The sequence below is a fragment of the Brassica rapa genome, unplaced genomic scaffold (genome assembly GCF_000309985.2).
Source record: "Brassica rapa cultivar Chiifu-401-42 unplaced genomic scaffold, CAAS_Brap_v3.01 Scaffold0207, whole genome shotgun sequence".
Classification (NCBI taxonomy): domain Eukaryota; kingdom Viridiplantae; phylum Streptophyta; class Magnoliopsida; order Brassicales; family Brassicaceae; genus Brassica; species Brassica rapa.
The window spans coordinates 75327-96285 of record NW_022610151.1 but is presented as its reverse complement, the minus strand read 5'-3'; the positions used below and the strand labels follow the sequence as shown (position 1 = coordinate 96285).

General features: G+C 42.7%; 1 protein-coding gene across 1 annotated transcript; it reads left to right on the top strand.

Moving 5' to 3' along the window:
* Positions 1-426: 426 nt before the first annotated feature.
* On the top strand, positions 427-19193 carry LOC117129858. Its single transcript, XM_033283078.1, has 5 exons — positions 427-1237; positions 7268-7635; positions 11895-12069; positions 12178-12398; positions 19023-19193. The coding sequence occupies exons 1-5, from the start codon at positions 742-744 to the stop codon at positions 19191-19193; spliced, it is 1431 nt and encodes a 476-aa protein (XP_033138969.1). The 5' UTR covers positions 427-741.
* The last annotated feature ends 1766 nt before the right edge of the window (positions 19194-20959 follow it).

Below are 20959 nucleotides of genomic sequence, written 5' to 3'. Positions count from 1 at the left end.
TTTCTTCAAAGCTTCAATCTTGAATCTTCAAAGAACCCAACGAAACCAAGTTCTCTATGAACCTGGCTCTGATACCATATTACTTTTAGGATTGAGTAGAGTAATCTGAGTGAATAAGAAAGACTAGAAGTGATTTAGAAGAGATTTGAGTATGAAATGAGATTAAGAGTCTAGTATAGAACCATTGAGAGACTAAAAGACTAAGAGAGACTCATAACTTGCTTACTTTGATTAATGACCTGAGTTTACAATATATAGAGAGGCGACATTAGAGACTAGGGTTTAGGAAACTACACTATTACAAGGGATAAGCTTTTGCTTTAATTCAAATGATCCAATAAGCTTCCTCCTTAAGGATAAGGTTCCTTTTGTTTTATGCCAACCGCGGACAGGCTGTCATGTGCGCTCCCTTCTTCCTTTTGCAACAGTATGATCAGATAAGGATAAGCAAGGCTTCTTCTCAACACACAAAGTTACCTAAGTAACTTTGGTTCACCGAGGTCAAGTTACCTTGCCCAATCTGTACGGCCTAGTACGGCTTCTGTACGGCCTTGCCCAATCCTCTCCTAACTCCATTTCCCTTAGCTCCTCAAGTCATCTCTTCTCATATACTGAACTCATCTTAACAACGGAAAGTATGAGGATAGGAAGTTCAATGGCAATTGTGATCATTGCAAGAAGCATGGACACAAGAAGAGCCAATGCTGGATACTTCATCCCCATTTGAAGCCGGCGAAGTTCATGAAGGAAAGGGAGGCAAGGGCGCATGTATCCGATGGAGCAGGACCATCTAACCGTGGAGCTGAAGGAGAGGGACGTGAGGGTGATGGCAAGGCACTGGTGACATACTCAGCAACTCCTAACATCCGCGGCAATGATCAGGACTTCATAAGGAGATCCGAGATGGATGCACTCATCAAAATGCTCAAGGAGAATGGTAACATTCATGGGTACTCTTTTGGTGCATCAATGATAGCTAGGACTATAAATACTACTCCATACGTTACTGACATTGCTAGGATGAATAGCATTAAGAGTAGTGACAATGCTAGAGCCGAGTACACCTTTGATAGAAATGCTAGGATGTATCATGAGCTTAAAGCATTTAGATCACCTTTGAACCTTTGTCACACTGCTAGCAACATAACTAAGCCATTAATTGTTGATTCTGGTGCATCTCATCACATGATTAGTGATACAAACCTCATTAAAGATATAGAACCAACTAATGGACATGTTATTGAGATTTTAGAGAGTAGAATAGGTATTGAGAGATTAAGAGAGATTTGGTAAGAGATTAAGAGAAGTTTAGAAGGGATTGTGAAAGAAATGGGGAGATTATGTATGATCCATGATGAACAAGAGAGAGACTAGAGAGAGAGTAACATAATCCGCTTAATCTTATTAATGAGAGAGTGTTTACAATATATAGGAGTGTGATACTAGGGTTTAAGAAGAGACTAAGCATGTGAGGTCAAAAATAAGATAGCCCTTTAATTTGAACCGGACCAATGAGCCTCTCCACACGCGTGGTCACTATGCTAAAAGTGAACCTTATCCTTCCAGCTGTGCCAGCCTGTAGAGACGCTCTTCCTCTATCCATCAACGGTCATATGCCTTCTTTGGTCGAGGTAAAACATGATCCGAACGTGAACTTCTTCTCGCGGTAACACTTCTTTACCGCATGGTCGATACCGTCTGTACGGCCGTACGGCCATGGTACGGACCTGTACGGACCGGTACGGACGGTTCTCCCTAAGGCCAATCCTTCCTCTACTCAACATCACAACCTCTTCAACCCTGAACAACTCTCCTCATATTCCTCAGCTCATCTCAACACTCCCCCTCAAGCTTGACCATGTGGAACAAGTCAAGCTTGGAAGGATCATGAGCTCCCCCTCATTAAAAACCTCATCAAAGAAAACCCATTGGGACAAAACTCTGATGAGGGAAAAAGAGTAAGGACCTCATGATCAGGAGAGTGTATAGATCAGCCCTTAGGCGAAAGATCAAGGAGTCCCAACCTTATGTGAATTGACTCCATTGTCTTTTGCCTAGCCGCCTTAGTGAATACATCTGCCAACTGATCCTCACTCCTTGTGTAGCACGGCAGTATCACTCCCAAGACTATCATCTGCCTCACTTTATGACAGTCCACTTCAATATGCTTGGTTCTTTCATGGAACACCGAGTTTGTGGCTATGTGAATGGCTGCTTGATTGTCACAATGCATGGTCATTGGTGTTGCTTGCTCAATCTCCAAGTGCTTCAGTATTCCTTTAATCCATACCAACTCATTTGTGAGCTTTAGCATTGCTCTATACTCAGCCTCGGCACTTGAGCATGACACCACCTTCTGCTTCTTACTCTTCCAAGTAACCATGTTTCCACCAATGAATGTGCAATAGCCGGTTGTAGATCTTCTATCTGTTCTGTCTCCAGCCCAATCTGCATCACAATATCCCACTGCTTCAGTGCTCCCGTTACAACCCATCCATATACCAAGCCCTTGAGTTCCATTCAGATACATGAGAACTCTTTCTACCATGCGCCAGTGATGCTCTCTTGGAGCTTGCATATGCTGACTCACTTGGTTCACAGCAAAACAGATGTCTGGCCTAGTGATGGTTAGATAGATCAGCTTCCCCACAAGCTTCCTGTATAGCTTTGGATCATGAAATACCTTACTATCTTCTAGCTCCCCCTCACGTGGAGCTTTATACCCATCCTCCATGGGCATCTTGGCTGTCTTTCCTCCATACGCACCAGCCTCCTTCAACAGATCCAAGATATACTTCCTTTGTGAGATGAACAACCCTTCTTCTGATCTGCACAGCTCAATTCCAAGGAAGTACTTCATTTCTCCCAAGTCTTTGATGTCAAACACAGATTTCAGAAACTCCTTGGTCTCCTTGATTCCCACCTTATCACTGCCTGTGATAACTATGTCATCCACATATACAAGAAGCACAACAATGCCTGCAGGTGTAGTAAGAGTGAAGAGAGTGTGATCAAGCTCTGATTTCCTGAAACCTCTTCCATTTAGAGTTGTGCTCAGCTTGTGATACCATGCCCTTGGTGATTGCTTTAACCCATAGATGGCCTTCTTCAATCTCAGCACATTCCCTGGTTTCACCATCCCTTCTAGGCCCGGAGGTGGTAGCATGTAAACTTCATCTTCTAACTCTCCTTGGAGAAATGCATTCTTCACATCCATTTGCCAAAGATCCCACCCAAGGTTAGTAGCCACTGATAGGACTATTCGAATGGTGTGTAGCTTTGCAACTGGAGCAAATGTATCAATGTAGTCTTCTCCATATGTCTGAGTGAACCCTCTTGCTACCAGTCTAGTCTTCTTCCTCTCAATCGACCCATCAGCCTTGTACTTGACTGTAAAGATCCATCTACTAGACACAGCCTTCTTCCCTTTTGGTAGTTCACTCTCATACCATGTATCATTCTTTATCATAGCTCCTGCCTCAGCTCCTACTGATTCCTTCCATTCCTTATCTTCCATTGCCTCTTCATAGCTTCTTGGAATGTGATTCTCATCTAAGTTTACCATAAATGCACAATGTGCTTCTGGATATTGAGCAAAGGAACACACGGCCTGAGTAGGATGCTTCACAGCTTGGGCATTGTAGTACACTCTCGTGTTTACCCAACTGGAAGGATCCTTTCTCAGCCTTGTACTCCTTCTCAACACTGGCCCTTCTTGCGCCATCTCTTGTTCTTCTTCTACTTGTGGAGTCACTGCTTCAGTCTGTTCTTCAGCTTCAGCTCTAGCCTCTCCTTGTCTCTGATCTTCTTCATTCTGACTTTCATTCAGTTCTTCCCTTGCTGATCCTTCTCCACTTTGGACAGGAGAATCAGTTCCTCTGTTTCCTAGCTCACCGGCCTCTTCTAAGCCTTGGTCCTCTAGTTCAGAAACTGATTCACTTCCCCCCTCATGTGCAAAGTGGGATGGTTCTTCTGCTGCAGCTGGAGTAGGTTCTGGACGCCTACTCTGATCCTGGGACACTCCAATTCCGAGCCCCTCTAGAATGTTTCTCAAGCAAGCAGCTCTTTCTGATGGCTGGGATAGATCCTCCAAGTCTTCCCATGTCTGCTCATCATAGTATCCTTTGTCTTCCATGAATCTGACATCCCTTGACACTAGGACTCTCCTAGCTGTAGGATCATAGCTGTAGGATTCTGTGCATTTGTATCCCTTCTGTGAAGTAGAATACCCAATCATCATAGCCTTGGTGCTCTTTGCTTCTAGTTTGTTTCTCTGCTCGCCTGGTACAAGAACATAACACACGCATCCAAAGGTCCTCAGGTGATCCAAGACTGGCCTGCTCTTGTTAAGTACCTCAAATGGAGATTGATCTGCTAAGATCCTGGTTGGTATCCTGTTGATCAGATAGCACGCAGTCATCACAGCATCACTCCAATACCTCTTGGGAACCCCTTTGTGGAACATCATGGACCGGGACACCTCCATGAGATGTCTGTTCTTCCTTTCAGCAACTCCATTCTGCTGTGGAGTGTATGGGCAGCTAGTCTGGTGAAGAATCCCATGTTGAGCAAGGTGATCACGAAATGCATGCCCAGTATACTCCCCACCATTATCAGACCTGAAAATCTTAATCTTGGCATGATATTGGTTAGTCACATAGGCTTGAAAATTTTTAAATGCATCAAGGACCCTATCTTTAGTTTTAATCAATGTTAACCAGGTGTATTTGGATTTTTCATCAATGAATGTGACATAATACTTGTAATCATCCCTAGATAAGCAAGGTGCAGTCCAAACATCAGAGTGAATTAAATCAAAGCAGTTTGCATAAAGAGTAGATGATCTTTGAAAAACAGTCTTACAGTGTTTACCCAAAATACAAGCCTCACAATCATTATTTTTAAACATGACACCTGGTAACATAATGCTTAAAGCCCTAACATGTGGATGGCCTAGCCTAGCATGCCACAGAGCATCAGTACTTAAGGAAGAAACAGAACTAAACGAGAAACAAGAACTAGAAATAGGTGCAAGGTCTTCAATCATGTAAAGATCCCCCTTGGTTGCTCCTTGCCCAATCAACTTACTGCTCTTAATATCCTGAAACTTAACATCATTAGGACTGAAAATAACATTGCATTGAAGATCAGTAGTGCATTTCTTAACTGATAAGAGATTAGAGGTGAACTCAGGCATGTAAAAGCTTTTGAATCCTTATTAAACAAGTTCAGTTTACCAATGCCTCTAATGGGAATTCTATCTCCATTTGCAATCATAACATGACCAAGTGCAGGTTCTATGTCTTTTATCAGATTGTTATCACTAATCATGTGATGAGATGCACCAGAATCAATTATCAATGGTTTATGCAAGCTCCTAGCAGTATTGATTCTAGATGTTTCATTTTCAGCTTTCAGGCTCTTAGCTACTCCTAACAATCTATCAGTTATGCTAGTATGAGCAGTAGCAGTACATGAGGTTTTAAAAATGTCTAACAGCTTATCAGAGATACTAGGTAATGTATGAGCAGAGTATGAGTATCCAAGAGTGTTGCCTAGCATTTTACCAGACTCCTTGAGGGCTCGGATGAATGCCTCAAAGTCAGCCTTGGTGATCACCTCCTGAGAAGTTAGAGCTCTCCCTTCACTTTCACCCGCCTTGACATTTGGACTAGCCCCTGATGAGCCAGCACCACTTGCTTCAGCAGAAAGGTGAGCCTTAGCTTCTCTATCCTTGTTGAACTTGCTCGGCCTGAGGTGTGGATTTAGGATCCAGCACTGACTCTTCTTATGCCCCTGCCGCTTGCAATGCTCACAGCTTCCCTCATACTTCTCATACTTCCTTCCATCTCCACGGTACGCTGCCTTGTTTGCTTGCGCCTTTTCCGCTTTATGAGCCGTGGACATTCCCTTCTTGCCTCCAAACAACCCAAGAGAGCCTTCCTCCTTCTGAAGTTGTGCGCATACCTTCTCCATGGATGGGAGAGTAGGTGATCTCAGGATATGCTTGATCACATCCTGGTAGCTTTCATCTAGAGTCATCAATAGCCCAAACACCTGATCTTGCTCTCTCCTCTCAATGAGCGATTCCTCATCAGTTGTGTTGGGTCTAAGACTCTCAAGTTCGGACCACAAAGCTCCAAACTTCCCCATGTGCTTGGTGAGATCTTCTCCATCTTGCCTCAAGACGCTGATGGTTTGCTTCAGATCAAACACCCGACTTATGTTGGACTTGTTTCCATACCTCTTATGGAGCATGTCCCAAAGGCGCTTAGGAGTCTCAAAGTGCACGTAAGCTTCAAGTATGGGGAGCTCCAGAGAGGCATGGAGCACAGACAGCACCATCAAATCCTCTTGGACCCATCTCTTTGCTTCAGCTACCCCAAGAGTCTTCCCGTCGCCTTCTTCTTCATCTTCTTTGGCCACTGGCTCCGGACCATCATCTCTGATGTGGTTCCACAGCCCTAGCCTTCCAATGGTAGTCCTCACCAACTGGGACCACATCAAGTAGTTCGAGCCTCCCTTCAGTGCAACCGGAACTGTCACCAGTTTGCTAAAGTTGGTCGTCTCCATCTCCTCTTCTTTATCACACAAGAACAAACTCGCAAATGTAAAGAAAGGAACAAGGATCTCTCAATACCAAAGCCAACCTGGCTCTGATACGATGAGATTTTAGAGAGTAGAATAGGTATTGAGAGATTAAGAGAGATTTGGTAAGAGATTAAGAGAAGTTTAGAAGAGATTGTGAAAGAAATGGGGAGATTATGTATGATCCATGATGAACAAGAGAGAGACTAGAGAGAGAGTAACATAATCCGCTTAATCTTATTAATGAGAGAGTGTTTACAATATATAGGAGTGTGATACTAGGGTTTAAGAAGAGACTAAGCATGTGAGGTCGAAGATAAGACAGCCCTTTACTTTGAATCGAACCAATGAGCCTCTCCACACGCGTGGTCACTATTCTAAAAGTGAACCTTATCCTTCCAGCTTGTGCCAGCCTGTAGAGACGCTCTTCCTCTATCCATCAACGGTCATATGCCTTCTTTGGTCGAGGTAAAACATGATCCGAACGTGAACTTCTTCTCGCGGTAACACTTCTTTACCGCATGGTCGATACCGTCTGTACGGCCGTACGGCCATGGTACGGACCTGTACGGACCGGTACGGACGGTTCTCCCTAAGGCCAATCCTTCTCCTCTACTCAACATCACAACCTCTTCAACTTTGAAAAACTCTCCTCATATTCCTCAGCTCATCTCAACAGTTATGATTGCAAATGGAGATAAGATACCTATTAGAGGAATAGGAAACTTGAAATTGTTTGACAAAAACTCTAGAGATTTCTATATGCCTGATTTCACATCCAACTTGTTATCTGTCAAGAAGTGCACAACTGATTTGAATTGCAATGTTATATTCAGTCCTAATGATGTGAAGTTTCAGGATATTGAGAGCAGCCAAATGATTGGAAAAGGAATCACTAAAGGAGAGTTGTATTTGCTTGAAGAACTTGAACCTGTTTCCAATCACAAATGCTCATTTACTTCTGCTTCTAGTTTAAATAAAAATGCATTGTGGCATGCTAGATTAGGACATCCCCATGGTAGGGCTTTGAACTTGATGTTACCAGGTGTTTCATTTGAGAATAAGGATTGTGAAGCTTGCATTTTAGGCAAACATTGTAAAACTGTTTTTCCAAACTCTACTAGTGTTTATGATAAGTGCTTTGATCTTATACATTCTGATGTCTGGACTGCACCTTGCATATCTAGGGATAATCATAAATACTTTGTGACATTCATTGATGAAAAATCCAAATACACCTGGTTAACTTTAATCCCATCAAAAGATAGAGTGATAGATGCATTTAAGAACTTTCAAGCTTATGTGACTAACCATTATCATGCCAAGATTAAAATTTTTAGATCAGATAATGGAGGAGAGTACACAAGCTATGCGTTCAAGAGCCATCTGAATCATCATGGGATCTTGCATCAAACAAGCTGTCCTTATACTCCACAACATAATGGGGTGGCTGAGAGGAAGAACAGGCACTTGATGGAGGTAGCTAGATCACTGATGTTTCAAGCCAATGTCCCAAAGAGATTTTGGAGTGATGCGGTTGCAACTGCATGCTACTTGATCAACCGGATTCCAACTAAGGTGTTAAAGGATCAAGCACCATTTGAGGTTCTCAACAAGCACAAGCCATCAGTAGAGTACCTAAGAGTATTTGGGTGTTTATGCTATGTGCTGGTACCAGGAGAGTTGAGAAACAAGTTAGAAGCAAGAAGCAGGAAGGCAATGTTCATTGGCTACTCAACAACTCAAAAATGATACAAGTGTTATGATCCAGAAGCTAGAAGAGTACTTGTATCTAGAGATGTGAAGTTCATTGAAGAAAGAGGGTACTATGAGGAGAAGAATCAAGAGGAATTGAAGGATCTCATATCAGATAAGGCTGGAGTCTTAAGGACTATCTTAGAAGGTCTAGGCATCAGCATGAACCAGGATCAGTCTGCGAGTGGTGGAGGCCAAGGAGGAAGCTCAAGTGAACCTCTTAGAGCTACACAAAAACCTCACCTTGATCATGAGGGGGGAAGTGAACCTGAAACTCAAGAAAATGGCCAAGAAGGAGTCGCCTTGAGTGAAGAAGGAGAAGAGATCAACTCAGGTTCTCATCATCAAGGTGAGAAAAGCCAAGAAGATGAAGAACATCAGAGTGGAGTTCAAGAACCGAGTACACAAGATGAACCGGTTCAAGAACAAGAACAACCTGTATTGAGAAGAAGCACAAGGCTGAGGAAGGATCCTTCCAGTTGGGTAAACACGCGAGTGTACTACAATGCCCAAGCTGTGGAGCATCCCTCTCAAGCTGTGTGCTCCTTTGCTCAATACCCTGAAGAACATTGTGCTTTTATGGTAAACTTGGATGAGAACTACATTCCAAGAAGCTATGAAGAGGCAATAATGGATAAGGAATGGAAGGAATCAGTTGGAGCTGAGGCAGGAGCTATGATCAAGAATGATACATGGTATGAGAGTGAGTTACCAAAAGGGAAGAAGGCTGTGACTAGTAGATGGATCTTCACAATCAAGTATAAGGCTGATGGAACAGTTGAGAGGAAGAAGTCAAGACTGGTTGCAAGAGGTTTCACTCAAACTTATGGAGAGGATTACATTGAGACCTTTGCACCAGTAGCTAAACTACACACAATCCGGATTGTATTAAGCTTGGCTGTGAATCTTGGATGGGGCTTATGGCAAATGGATGTGAATAATGCATTTCTACAAGGAGAGCTGGAGGATGAAGTGTATATGCATCCACCTCCAGGCTTGGAGCACTTAGTGAAGAGAGGGAATGTGTTGAGACTGAAGAAAGCTATCTATGGACTGAAGCAATCACCAAGAGCTTGGTACAACAAGCTGAGTACAACTCTGAATGGCCGAGGCTTCAAGAAGTCTGAACTAGACCACACCCTCTTCACTCTCACCACTCCCTCAGGTATGATTGCACTCCTTGTGTATGTTGATGATATCATTATCACAGGAAGTGATAAGGAAGGTATCATAGCAACCAAGGAGTTCCTTAAATCCATGTTTAAGATTAAAGACTTGGGAGAAATGAAATACTTTCTTGGAATTGAGATATGTAGATCCAAGGAAGGTTTGTTCATGTCCCAAAGGAAGTATACACTTGATCTTTTGAAAGGTGCAGGTGCTTATGGAGGCAAGACAGCAAGGATGCCTGTGGAGGATGGCTACAAAGTCCCACGAGAGGGGGAGATTGAAGACAGCAAACCTTATCAGGATCCTAAACTCTATAGAAAGCTAGTTGGAAAATTGATTTACCTTACCATAACTAGGCCTGACATTTGTTTTGCTGTGAATCAGGTGAGTCAACACATGCAAGTGCCTAAGGAGCATCATTGGCGCATGGTGGAGGGAATCTTGATGTATCTCAACGGCTCACCTGATCAAGGAGTATGGATGGGTTGCAATGGGAGCACTGAAGTGGTTGGATACTGTGATGCGGATTGGGCTGGTGATAGAGCAGACATGAGATCAACCACAGGCTATTGCACATTCATTGGAGGCAACTTGGTTACTTGGAAGAGTAAGAAGCAGAAGGTGGTGTCTTGCTCAAGTGCAGAAGCTGAGTATAGAGCTATGCTGAAGCTGACCAACGAGCTGGTGTGGATCAAGGGTATCTTGAAGCATTTGGAGATTGATCAAGCCACACCAATGACAATGCATTGTGATAACCAAGCTGCCATCCACATTGCCTCTAACTCGGTGTTCCATGAGAGAACCAAGCACATTGAAGTGGATTGTCACAAGGTGAGGCAGATGATCATCTTAGGAGTCATCCTGCCATGCTACACAAGGAGTGAAGATCAGTTGGCTGATGTGTTCACTAAGGCTGCGAGACAGAAGACAATGGAGTCCATTCACATCAGGTTGGGCCTCATTGATCTTGGGAAGAGAAGGAGCTGATCCCCTTTGGCTGTGAGGTCTTTACTCTTTTTCCCTCATCAAGGTTTTGTCCCAATGGGTTTTCCTTGGTGAGGTTTTTAATGAGGAAGATCTCATGGCTGTCCAAGCTTAGACTTTCACAAAGCTAAGCTTGAGGGGGAGTGTTGAAGAGAAGTCTTGAGAGGTTAAGAAGGAGCTTAGGAGGAATGGAGAAGGTTGGGTAAGGTGTGTCCGTACAAGGCAAGGCCATACAAGGCCGTACTACTTGGCCGTACACACTTACCTCAGCTGAGGTTAAGTCAGGAGTTACTTGAGTGACTTACCGTGATAAGAAGAAGCACTGATCACTCACCTGAAGGATCAGACCGTTACCAAAGGAAGAAGGAGCGTGTGACAGCCTGTCTTGAGCTGGAAAGGAGAAGGCATAAAGCAAAGATGCCTCACACACGCGGTCACTCCTATTGGATAGTTCAAATGCATTCTTATCTTATCCTTTGACTCTACATGCTTGTAGTCGAAACCCTAGAGTCTCTCTCACACTATATAATGTATCCTAATCTCAATAATGAAAGTTAGACAGTTCTAATCACTAAATCTCTCTACACATTTCACAATGATTATCCATTACTCTTTCTTAATCTATCTCTTATTCTCTTATAAACTCAGATTCTACTTTACATTTCTCAAAAGTTATAGAATTGATCATGCCTAATATGTCATTTAATCACTTAAACTGTGAAGCATGCATACTAGGAAAGCATTGTAGGACTGTTTTCCCAACATCAGAGACTACCTATGAGCATTGTTTTGATCTTGTGCACTCGGATGTGTGGACAGCTCCTTGTGTGTCTAGGGATAGCCAGAAGTACTTTGTGACATTCATTGATGAGAAGTCTAAGTATACATGGCTCACCTTGCTTCCATCCAAAGATAGGGTGCTAGAAGCTTTTATAAACTTCCAAGCATATGTTACTAATCAATACAATGCTACTGTGAAGGTACTAAGATCAGATAATGGAGGTGAATACATCAGCAATGCCTTCAAGAGTCATCTAGCCAAGCATGGGATTGTACATCAGACTAGCTGCCCTTATACACCACAGCAGAATGGTGTAGCTGAGAGGAAGAACAGGCACTTGATGGAAGTTGCTAGATCGATGATGTTTCATGCAAATGTACCAAAACGCTTTTGGAGTGATGCTGTGCAGACTGCTTGCTATCTCATCAACCGGGTACCAACCAAGATATTGAAGAACCTGTCTCCATTTGAAGTGTTGAACAAGAACCGGCCACACATTGATCACCTAAGAGTTTTTGGGTGTGTGTGCTATGTCATGGTTCCAGGAGAGCAGAGAAACAAACTGGAGGCAAAGAGCACTAAGGCAATGTTTATTGGATATTCAATAACTCAAAAGGGGTACAAGTGCTATGATCCTGATGCAAGGAGAGTGTTGGTATCTAGAGAGGTGAAGTTTGTTGAGACAAAAGGGTATTATGAAGAAAAGAAGTGGGAGGATCTGAAGGATTTATCTCAAGCTCCCTCTAATAAGGCAACAATACTGAGAGTGTTGTTGGAGAAGTTAGGGATAGGTTTATCCCAGGATCAGGAACAAGGAAGGAAAGAGCCTTCTAATCAGGCAGGAGAAGCTGGAAGGACAACTCCTCTTGATCATGAGAGGGGGAATGGATCTGAATCAGGTGAGCAAGAGCAAAACCAAGAAGATTCAGGTCATCATAATCAAGAGGATGGTGCTCAGTCTAGTAGAGATGAGCAAGGACAGTCTACTGGTTCAGATGAGAGTGTGGCTCAGTCTACTGGTTCAGATGAGAGTGTGGCTCAATCTACTGGTTCAGAGGAGAGTGGAGCTCAGTCTAGTGAAGGTGTGCAGCAAGAAGCACAAGAAGAAGAACAAGCTCAGGTTTTGCGGAGAAGCACAAGGATAAAGAGGGATGCTTCCAACTGGGTAAACACGAGAGTGTACTACAATGCTCAGGCTGTGGAGCACCCTTCTCAAGCCGTGTGTTCCTTTGCAGAATATCCAGAAGAGCACATGGTGTTTATGTGTAACTTGGATGAGAATGAGATACCAAGATCTTATGAAGAAGCTATGAAGCACAAGGTGTGCAGAGATTCAGTAGGAGATGAAAGGGATGCAATGATCAGGAATGACACTTGGTATGAAAGTGAGTTACCTAGAGGAAAGAAGGCAGTTTCAAGCAGATGGATTTTCACCATCAAATATCTTGCAAATGGGGAGATAGATAGGCACAAGACCAGGCTGGTTGCAAGAGGATTTACACAGACTTATGGAGAAGATTACATTGATACTTTTGCACCAGTGGCCAAGCTTCACACAATTCGAATTGTGTTATCCATTGCAACAAACTTGGAGTGGGATTTGTGGCAGATGGATGTGAAGAATGCTTTCTTGCAAGCATTGTACTTCTTCTCAACACTGGTCCTTCTTGCGCCATCTCTTGTTCTTCTTCTTGTGGCAGCACACTTGGTTTAGATCTTTCTTCTCCTAGCTGACTTGCTTCAGCTCCTTCTTCCCTTAGCTGACTCTCTTCAGCTTCTTCTTGTTGATCATTTGATTCCACAGCTTGATCATGAGAACCAGAACTCTCTTCTCTACTTGTCTCTTCACGGTTTTGAGTTCTTGTTTCATTCCCCCCCCCCTCATGATCAAGATTGGAAGTTTGATGATCCGGTACTGAAGTAGTGCTTCTCCCACCTTGATTCATGTTGATTCCGAGACCCTCTAGGATAATCCTCAAGGTTTCAGCTCTATCAGAAGTGAGATCTTTCAAATCATCTTGAATCTGCTCCTCATAGTATCCTTTTTCTTCAACAAACTTCACTTCTCTAGATACTAACACTCTCCTTGTGTGAGGATCATAGCACTTGTATCCTTTCTGACTTGATGAATATCCAATAAACATTGCCTTTGAACTCTTAGCCTCGAGCTTGTTTATTATCTCTCCAGGCACCATCACAAAACACAAACATCCAAAGATCTTCATATGCTCTAGAGAGAGCTTGTACTGGTTCAGTACCTCAAATGGTGATTGTCCTTGGAGAATCAGAGTTGGTGTCCTGTTGATGAGAAAACAAGCCGTAGCAACTGCATCACTCCAAAACTTCTTAGGCACGTTGGATTGAAACATCATGGACCTGGATACTTCCATCAAATGCCTGTTCTTCCTTTCGGCCACACCATTCTGCTGTGGAGTATAAGGACAGCTTGTCTGATGAAGGATTCCATGCTGAGATAGGTGTAGTTTGAATGCTTGTCCCGTGTACTCTCCTCCATTATCTGACCTGAAAATCTTTATCTTGGCATTGTAATGGTTAGTCACATAGGATTGAAAGTTTTTAAATGCATCAAGTATGACTTTTAGGAATGTAAAGGATTATCTGAGTTTAGAAAGGATTAGAGAAGGAGAATAAGAGATTAAGAGACAACTTAGAGACTAATGGAGAATCATAGTGAAATGAGTAAAGAGAAAGATTGTTTAGAACTGTCTAATCTTTCATTAAGGACATGAGTTACAATATATAGTGTGAGCATACAAGGGTTTTCGAAATCAAGAGAAGACTGAAGCATGTGAGGTCAATCAGGAGAGGATAAGCTCATTTGGACTAGCCAATTAGCTTCTCAACATGCGCGGAGTATCTAGCATCTTGGACCGAGATGCTCTTGCCTTTCCAGCTGTTCCAGCCTGTCAAGGCGCGCTCTACCTTATCCCTCAACGGTCTGATGCATCAAGGTAAGTTCCTTCCCTTCACCTAAGTTACCACAAGTAACTTCTTTACCCTTGTCAAGGTTTTACCCATCTTCATGTGTACGGTCATGTACGGACTGTACGGACTTGTACGGACCTTACCCAAACCTTCCCAAGCTTCAACTCATCTCCTTAGTCTCAACTCCTCACTTGCTCCACACTTATACTCAACTCAACTCAACACTCCCCCTCAAGCTTAGCTTTGTGAAAGTCTAAGCTTGGATAGCTATGAGATCTTCCCCATTAAAAACCTTACCAAGGAAAACCCATTGGGATAAAACCTTGATAAGGGAAAAAGAGTAAAGACCTCACAGCCAAGGGGATCAGCTCCTTCTCTTCCCAAGATCAATGAGGCCCAACCGTATGTGAATGGACTCCATTGTCTTCTGTCTTGCAGCCTTGGTGAACACATCCGCTAACTGATCTTCACTTCTTGTGTAGCATGGCAAGATGACTCCTAAGATGATCATCTGCCTCACCTTGTGGCAATCAACTTCAATGTGCTTGGTTCTCTCATGGAACACCAAGTTGGAGGCAATGTGGATGGCGGCTTGGTAATCACAATGCATGGTCATTGGCGTGGCTTGATCAATCTCCAAATGCTTCAAGATGCCTTTGATCCACACTAACTCATTGGTGAGCTTCAGCATAGCTCTATACTCAGCTTCTGCACTTGAGCAAGACACCACCTTCTGCTTCTTACTCTTCCAAGTCACCAAGTTGCCTCCAATGAATGTGCAATAGCCTGTGGTTGATCTCCTGTCTGCTCTATCACCAGCCCAATCCGCATCACAGTATCCCACCGCTTCAGTGCTTCCATTGCAGCCCATCCATACTCCTTGATCAGGTGAGCCGTTGAGATACATCAAGATCCTCTCTACCATGCGCCAGTGATGCTCCTTAGGCACTTGCATGTGTTGACTCACCTGATTCACAGCAAAACAAATGTCAGGTCTAGTTATGGTAAGATAAATCAATTTGCCAACTAGTTTTCTATAGAGTTTAGGATCCTGATAAGGTTTGCTGTCTTCAATCTCCCCCTCTCGTGGGACTTTGTAGCCATCCTCCATAGGCATCCTTGCTGTCTTGCCTCCATAAGCACCTGCACCTTTCAAAAGATCAAGTGTATACTTCCTTTTGGACATGAACAAACCTTCCTTGGATCTACATATCTCAATTCCAAGAAAGTATTTCATTTCTCCCAAGTCTTTAATCTCAAACATGGATTTAAGGAACTCCTTGGTTGCTATGATACCCTCCTTATCACTTCCTGTGATAATGATATCATCAACATACACAAGGAGTGCAATCATACCTGAGGGGGTGGTGAGTGTGAAGAGAGTGTGATCTAGTTCAGACTTCTTGAAGCCTCGGCCATTGAGAGTAGTGCTCAGCTTGTTGTACCAACCTCTTGGTGATTGCTTCAGTCCATAGATAGCTTTCTTCAATCTCAACACATTCCCTCTCTTCACTAAGTGTTCAAGACCTGGAGGTGGATGCATATACACTTCATCCTCAAGTTCCCCTTGTAGAAAGGCATTCTTCACATCCATTTGCCATAACCCCCATCCAAGATTCACAGCCAAGCTTAACACAATCCGGATTGTATGTAGTTTAGCTACTGGTGCAAAGGTTTCTATGTAATCTTCTCCATAAGTTTGAGTGAAACCTCTTGCAACTAGCCTTGACTTCTTCCACTCAATCTTTCCATCCGCCTTATACTTGATTGTGAATATCCATCTACTAGTCACAGCCTTCTTCCCTTTTGGTAACTCACTTTCATACCATGTATCATTCTTGATCATAGCTCCTGCCTCAGCTCCAACTGACTCCTTCCATTCTTTATCCATGATTGCTTCTTCATAGCTTCTTGGGATGTAATTATCATCCAAGTTAACCATGAAGGCACAATGTTCTTCAGGGTATTGGGCAAATGAACACACGACTTGAGAAGGATGCTCCACAGCTTGGGCATTGTAGTACACTCGCGTGTTTACCCAAGAGGAAGGATCCTTTCTCAGCCTTGTGCTTCTCCTCAATACTGGTTGTTCTTGCTCTTGAACCGACTCATCTTGTGTATGCGGTTCTTGTGCTTCACTCTGATGTTCTTCCTCTCCTTGGTCTTGCTCACCTTGATGATGAGAACCTGAGTTGATCTCTCCTTCTTCCTCACTCAAGCCGACTCCTTCTTGGCCATTTTCTTGATTTTCAGGTTCACTTCCCCCCTCATGATAAAGGTGAGGTGTTTGAGCAGCTCCACTTGGTGCAGCTGAGCTCTCTTCTTGTCTTCCACTTCTTGTGGATTGATCCTGGTTCATCTTGATACCGAGACCTTCCAAAATGATTCTTAAGACTCCAGCCTTATCTGATGTGAGATCCTTCAAATCTTCTTGATTCTTCTCCTCATAGTATCCTCTTTCTTCAATGAACTTCACATCTCTAGATACAAGCACCCTTCTAGCTTCTGGATCATAACACTTATATCCTTTTTGAGTTGTTGAGTAGCCAATGAACATTGCCTTTCTGCTTCTTGCTTCTAGCTTGTTCCTCAACTCTCCTGGTACTAGAACATAGCATAAGAATCCAAACACTCTCATGTATTCCAAGGATGGCTTGCGCTTGTTCAGAACTTCAAATGGTGCTTGATCCTTCAACACCTTTGTAGGCATCCTGTTGATTAGATAGCACGCAGTGGATACAGCATCACTCCAGAATCTTTTAGGTACATTAGCTTGGAACATCAGTGACCGAGCCACTTCCATCAAGTGCCTGTTCTTCCTCTCAGCTACACCATTCTGTTGTGGTGTGTAGGGACAGCTTGTTTGATGAAGGATTCCATGGTGATCTAGATGACTCTTGAACACATAGCTTGTGTACTCTCCTCCATTATCTGATCTCAAAATTTTAATCCTAGCATGATAATGGTTAGTCACATAAGCTTGAAAGTTCTTGAATGCATCTATCACCCTATCATTTGATGGAATGAGTGTTAACCAGGTGTATTTAGATTTTTCATCAATGAATGTGACAAAATACTTATGATTATCTCTAGAAAAACTAGGTGCAGTCCACACATCAGTATGAATCAAATCAAAGCAATTTTCATAAACAGTAGATGTTCTTGGAAACACATTCTTACAATGCTTGCCTAAAATGCAAGCCTCACACTTATTATTTTCAAAAACCACACCTGGTAACATCAAGTTTAAAGCCCTCTCATGGGGATGACCTAATCTAGCATGCCACAATGCATTTTTATTCAAACTAGAAGCAGAAGTAAATGAGCAGTTATAATTGGAAACAGGATCAAGCTTCTCAAGCATGTATAAGTCTCCCTTTGTAACTCCTTTTCCAATCAATTGGCTGCTCTCAATATCCTGAAACTTCACATCATTAGTGATATGATCATGGACCAGCCAGCGGATGGAGATAGAGATGGAGAGTTTAGAGATGAACCAGCTGAAGAAGATGAGGTCTTAACCATTCCTAAAGGTCGCATAACTCGAGCCAGAGCTAGGAAACTCAAAGAAGCTATTGGAGGACTAATCAGGAAGTCCTTGGAGCAAGAAGAATGTCTTGGAGGAAGCTTGATACTTCAAGATACACTTATCACCATTCAAGCCATCTTACCATCAAGCTGAGTATCATCTAGGCTAGCAAGCTATGTGTGCTCTTTTCCTATCATTGTTTTTGTCCCATTGGGTTTTGCAATGATAGGTTTTTAACGAGGCCATAGTCTTGCTATCATATCACCTAGTTGATACTCTCGGACCAACCCTCATGAAGAACCTTATGTTATCTTTTATTTCTAAGTACTTATGTCTTTTATTTCGAAAACTCTATCTAAGTTATGTCTTTGTTTCTACATTAATTGGAGGAGCCTGTTCCTTTAATTTCGAAATGCTTGGAGCCTGTTCCAAGCCTTTCACTATATATATGTGTGTGACGGCAACCCTAGCAGCTATCAAGTTTTCTTTCACTTAAACCTTTGTGTTTTCTTCTCCCTTGCTTTCACGAGTTAAGAGAGTGTCTGGTGTGTAGTATCCAGTCTGTTGGTGTGTAATATCCAACGCCCAAGGGCTTTAGAAAGGTGTGTTATATCCGATCTAAGCCTAGGAGTATCAAAAAGCCTCTCCGCAGCCTCTTGTGTCACCATTCGATCCACAACCTTGATAAACTTGAGTCTTTGATTCGTTTGTGCAAGGATCTATCCAAAACCATCCAGAGAAGAATCCTAGGATCTCATTAAGTGGTATCAGAGCACTCTGGAAGGGGAGTTTCGATTTCTCTTTTGTTTGTTCATAAGATCTACTCTTTATCGTTTCATATCTTTGATCATTCGGTTCTTGTGTGTTTATTCTCACTTGATCTGTTTGTTTCATTATCAGGATTGTTAGATCTGATTGTTTCGTGTATCATATTGCTAGATCTAAGAATTTCGATCAAGTTTTAAACAAAAAACCTTTCACATTCTTGTCGTTTACGTTATCGGTTTGCTTGATCCAAAAGTTTCTTGTGTTTGTGTGACTCGATTTGTTGTTTGAATCATAGATCAGGATTTGTTAATCTCATTTCATCATCCGTTGAATCTGATCTGTGATTGTATCCATTTAATGAGTGAACAAGAATTCAAATCGTTGCGTGTTGTTCAAGTATTGATTGCCGCCTTGTTTAAATCTCTCTGTTGCCTTATTTGAATCCTTGTTGTGTGTCAATTCCTTTGAACTACTTACTGGTTCAAATCTTATGTCTGTCAGGAAGCAATGGGATCTGAGGAGGACGATGAAACTTTTATGAGAAGGAACAAAATGTTACAAGAAGCAATCACCAAACAAGTAATGGATGCGATGGTGAAGTTGCTGGAAGAGAAGTATGATCAGAGACCAATTGATGGGCAAGGACAAGCATCTGGCCAGAGACGTGAGTAAAGAAGAAACAGACAAGGTCAGCGTGAGCATGCTGGATCAGAAGAAACTGATAACTTCTATGAGAGAAGTAGCCATAGCTCCGGTTCGAGACATAGCAGTAGAAGATCTCGACATGATCATGAGGGCCAAAGGCATAGACGCAATGAGCTATCAGGATTGAAGCTTAAGATCCCTCCTTTCCATGGTAAAGCTGATCCAGATGCCTATCTTGAGTGGGAGAAGAAGATCGAACTCGTTTTCAACTGTCAGCATTACTCAGAGACTAAGAAGATTCAAGTAGCTGCTACCGAGTTCAATGATTATGCATTGAGCTGGTGGGATCAGTTGGTTACAAACAAGAGGCGCAATGGTGAATTCCCCATTGAAACATGGGCAGAGATGAAAGCTGTGATGCGCAAGAGGTTTGTACCAAGTCATTATCACCGTGATCTTCATCAAAAGCTGAGACTGCTCACACAAGGATCAAAGTCTGTAGAGGAATACTTTCAAGAGATGGAATTGCTTATGCTAAGAGCTTGTGTATCTGAGGACAGTGAAGCTACTATGGCACGTTTTCTTGGTGGACTCAACCGTGAGATACAAGATAGAGTGGAGATGCAACACTACTTGGAGATCGAGGAGATGTTACACAAAGCTATCTTGGTGGAGCAGCAAGTTAAGAGAAGAAGTTATGCGCGTGGCAGCTATGGTTCCAGTAGATACCAGACCTCTAAGGAAGATAAACCAAGCTATCAAAAGGAGAGCAAGCCACAGCCAAAAGAATAATCTAAGTCTAGTAGCATCTACAACAAAGATAAGGGTAAAGTGGAAGCTACAAGCTCGCGTGCAAGAGATGTGAAGTGTTTTAAGTGCCAAGGGCGTGGGCACTATGCTAATGAGTGTACTAACAAGAGAGTTATGATTCTTCTGGAGAATGGAGAGTTTGAATCTGAAGATGAGAAACTAAAGACTGATCAAGAACTATCAGAAGCTGAGTATGAGGAGGAACCAGTTCAAGGTAGACTTTTGGTTGCAAGAAGAACTCTCAGTTTGCAAAACAAAACTGAGGAGCAAGAACAAAGAGAGAACTTGTTCTACACACGTTGTCTGGTGCAAGGAAAGGTCTGCAGCCTGATCATCGACGGTGGAAGCTGTGTTAATGTTGCTAGCGAGACAATGGTGAAGAAGCTTGGTTTGAAAGCTCAAAAGCATCCTAAACCTTACCGGCTGCAGTGGCTTAATGAAGAGGGCGAGATAAGGGTATCTACTCAGGTTTCTATACCCTTGTCCATTGGGAGGTATGAAGATGACATTCTCTGTGATGTGATACCCATGGAAGCCAGCCACATATTACTGGGAAGGCCTTGGCAGTTTGATAGGCGTGTCATCCATGATGGCTTCACCAACAAACATTCTTTTGAGTTCAACGGCAAGCGAACTGTCTTGGTACCTCTAACTCCTAAAGAAGTGCATGAAGATCAGCTTCAGCTTCAGAAAAAGAAAGAGATTGATCTCAAACCAGATAAGCAACACAACTTCTATGCTAAAGCTAGTGAAATCAAAAGATCTCTTTAGTCTCATCAATCGGTTCTCTTATTTATTTTTAAAGAATCTCTTTTGTCTCTAACTTATTGTACACCGGTGTATCCGAGTGAGATGTCAGCTCTTTTACAGGAATACCAGGATGTATTTCCAGAAGATAATCCCATAGGTTTGCCACCTATTCGAGGGATTGAGCATCAGATTGATTTTGTACCAGGAGCTACTCTTCCCAACAGACCAGCATA

Coding starts and splice junctions, on each gene's coding strand:
- LOC117129858 (XM_033283078.1), top strand. CDS start 742: ATGAAGGAAAGGGAGGCAAGGGCGCATGTATCCGATGGAGCAGGACCA. Junction 7,636..11,894: donor TGAACTTGATGTTACCAGGT/GTTTCATTTGAG, acceptor ATAACTCAAAAG/GGGTACAAGTGCTATGATCC. Junction 12,399..19,022: donor AAGAAGAAGAACAAGCTCAG/GTTTTGCGGAGA, acceptor TATGTCTGTCAG/GAAGCAATGGGATCTGAGGA.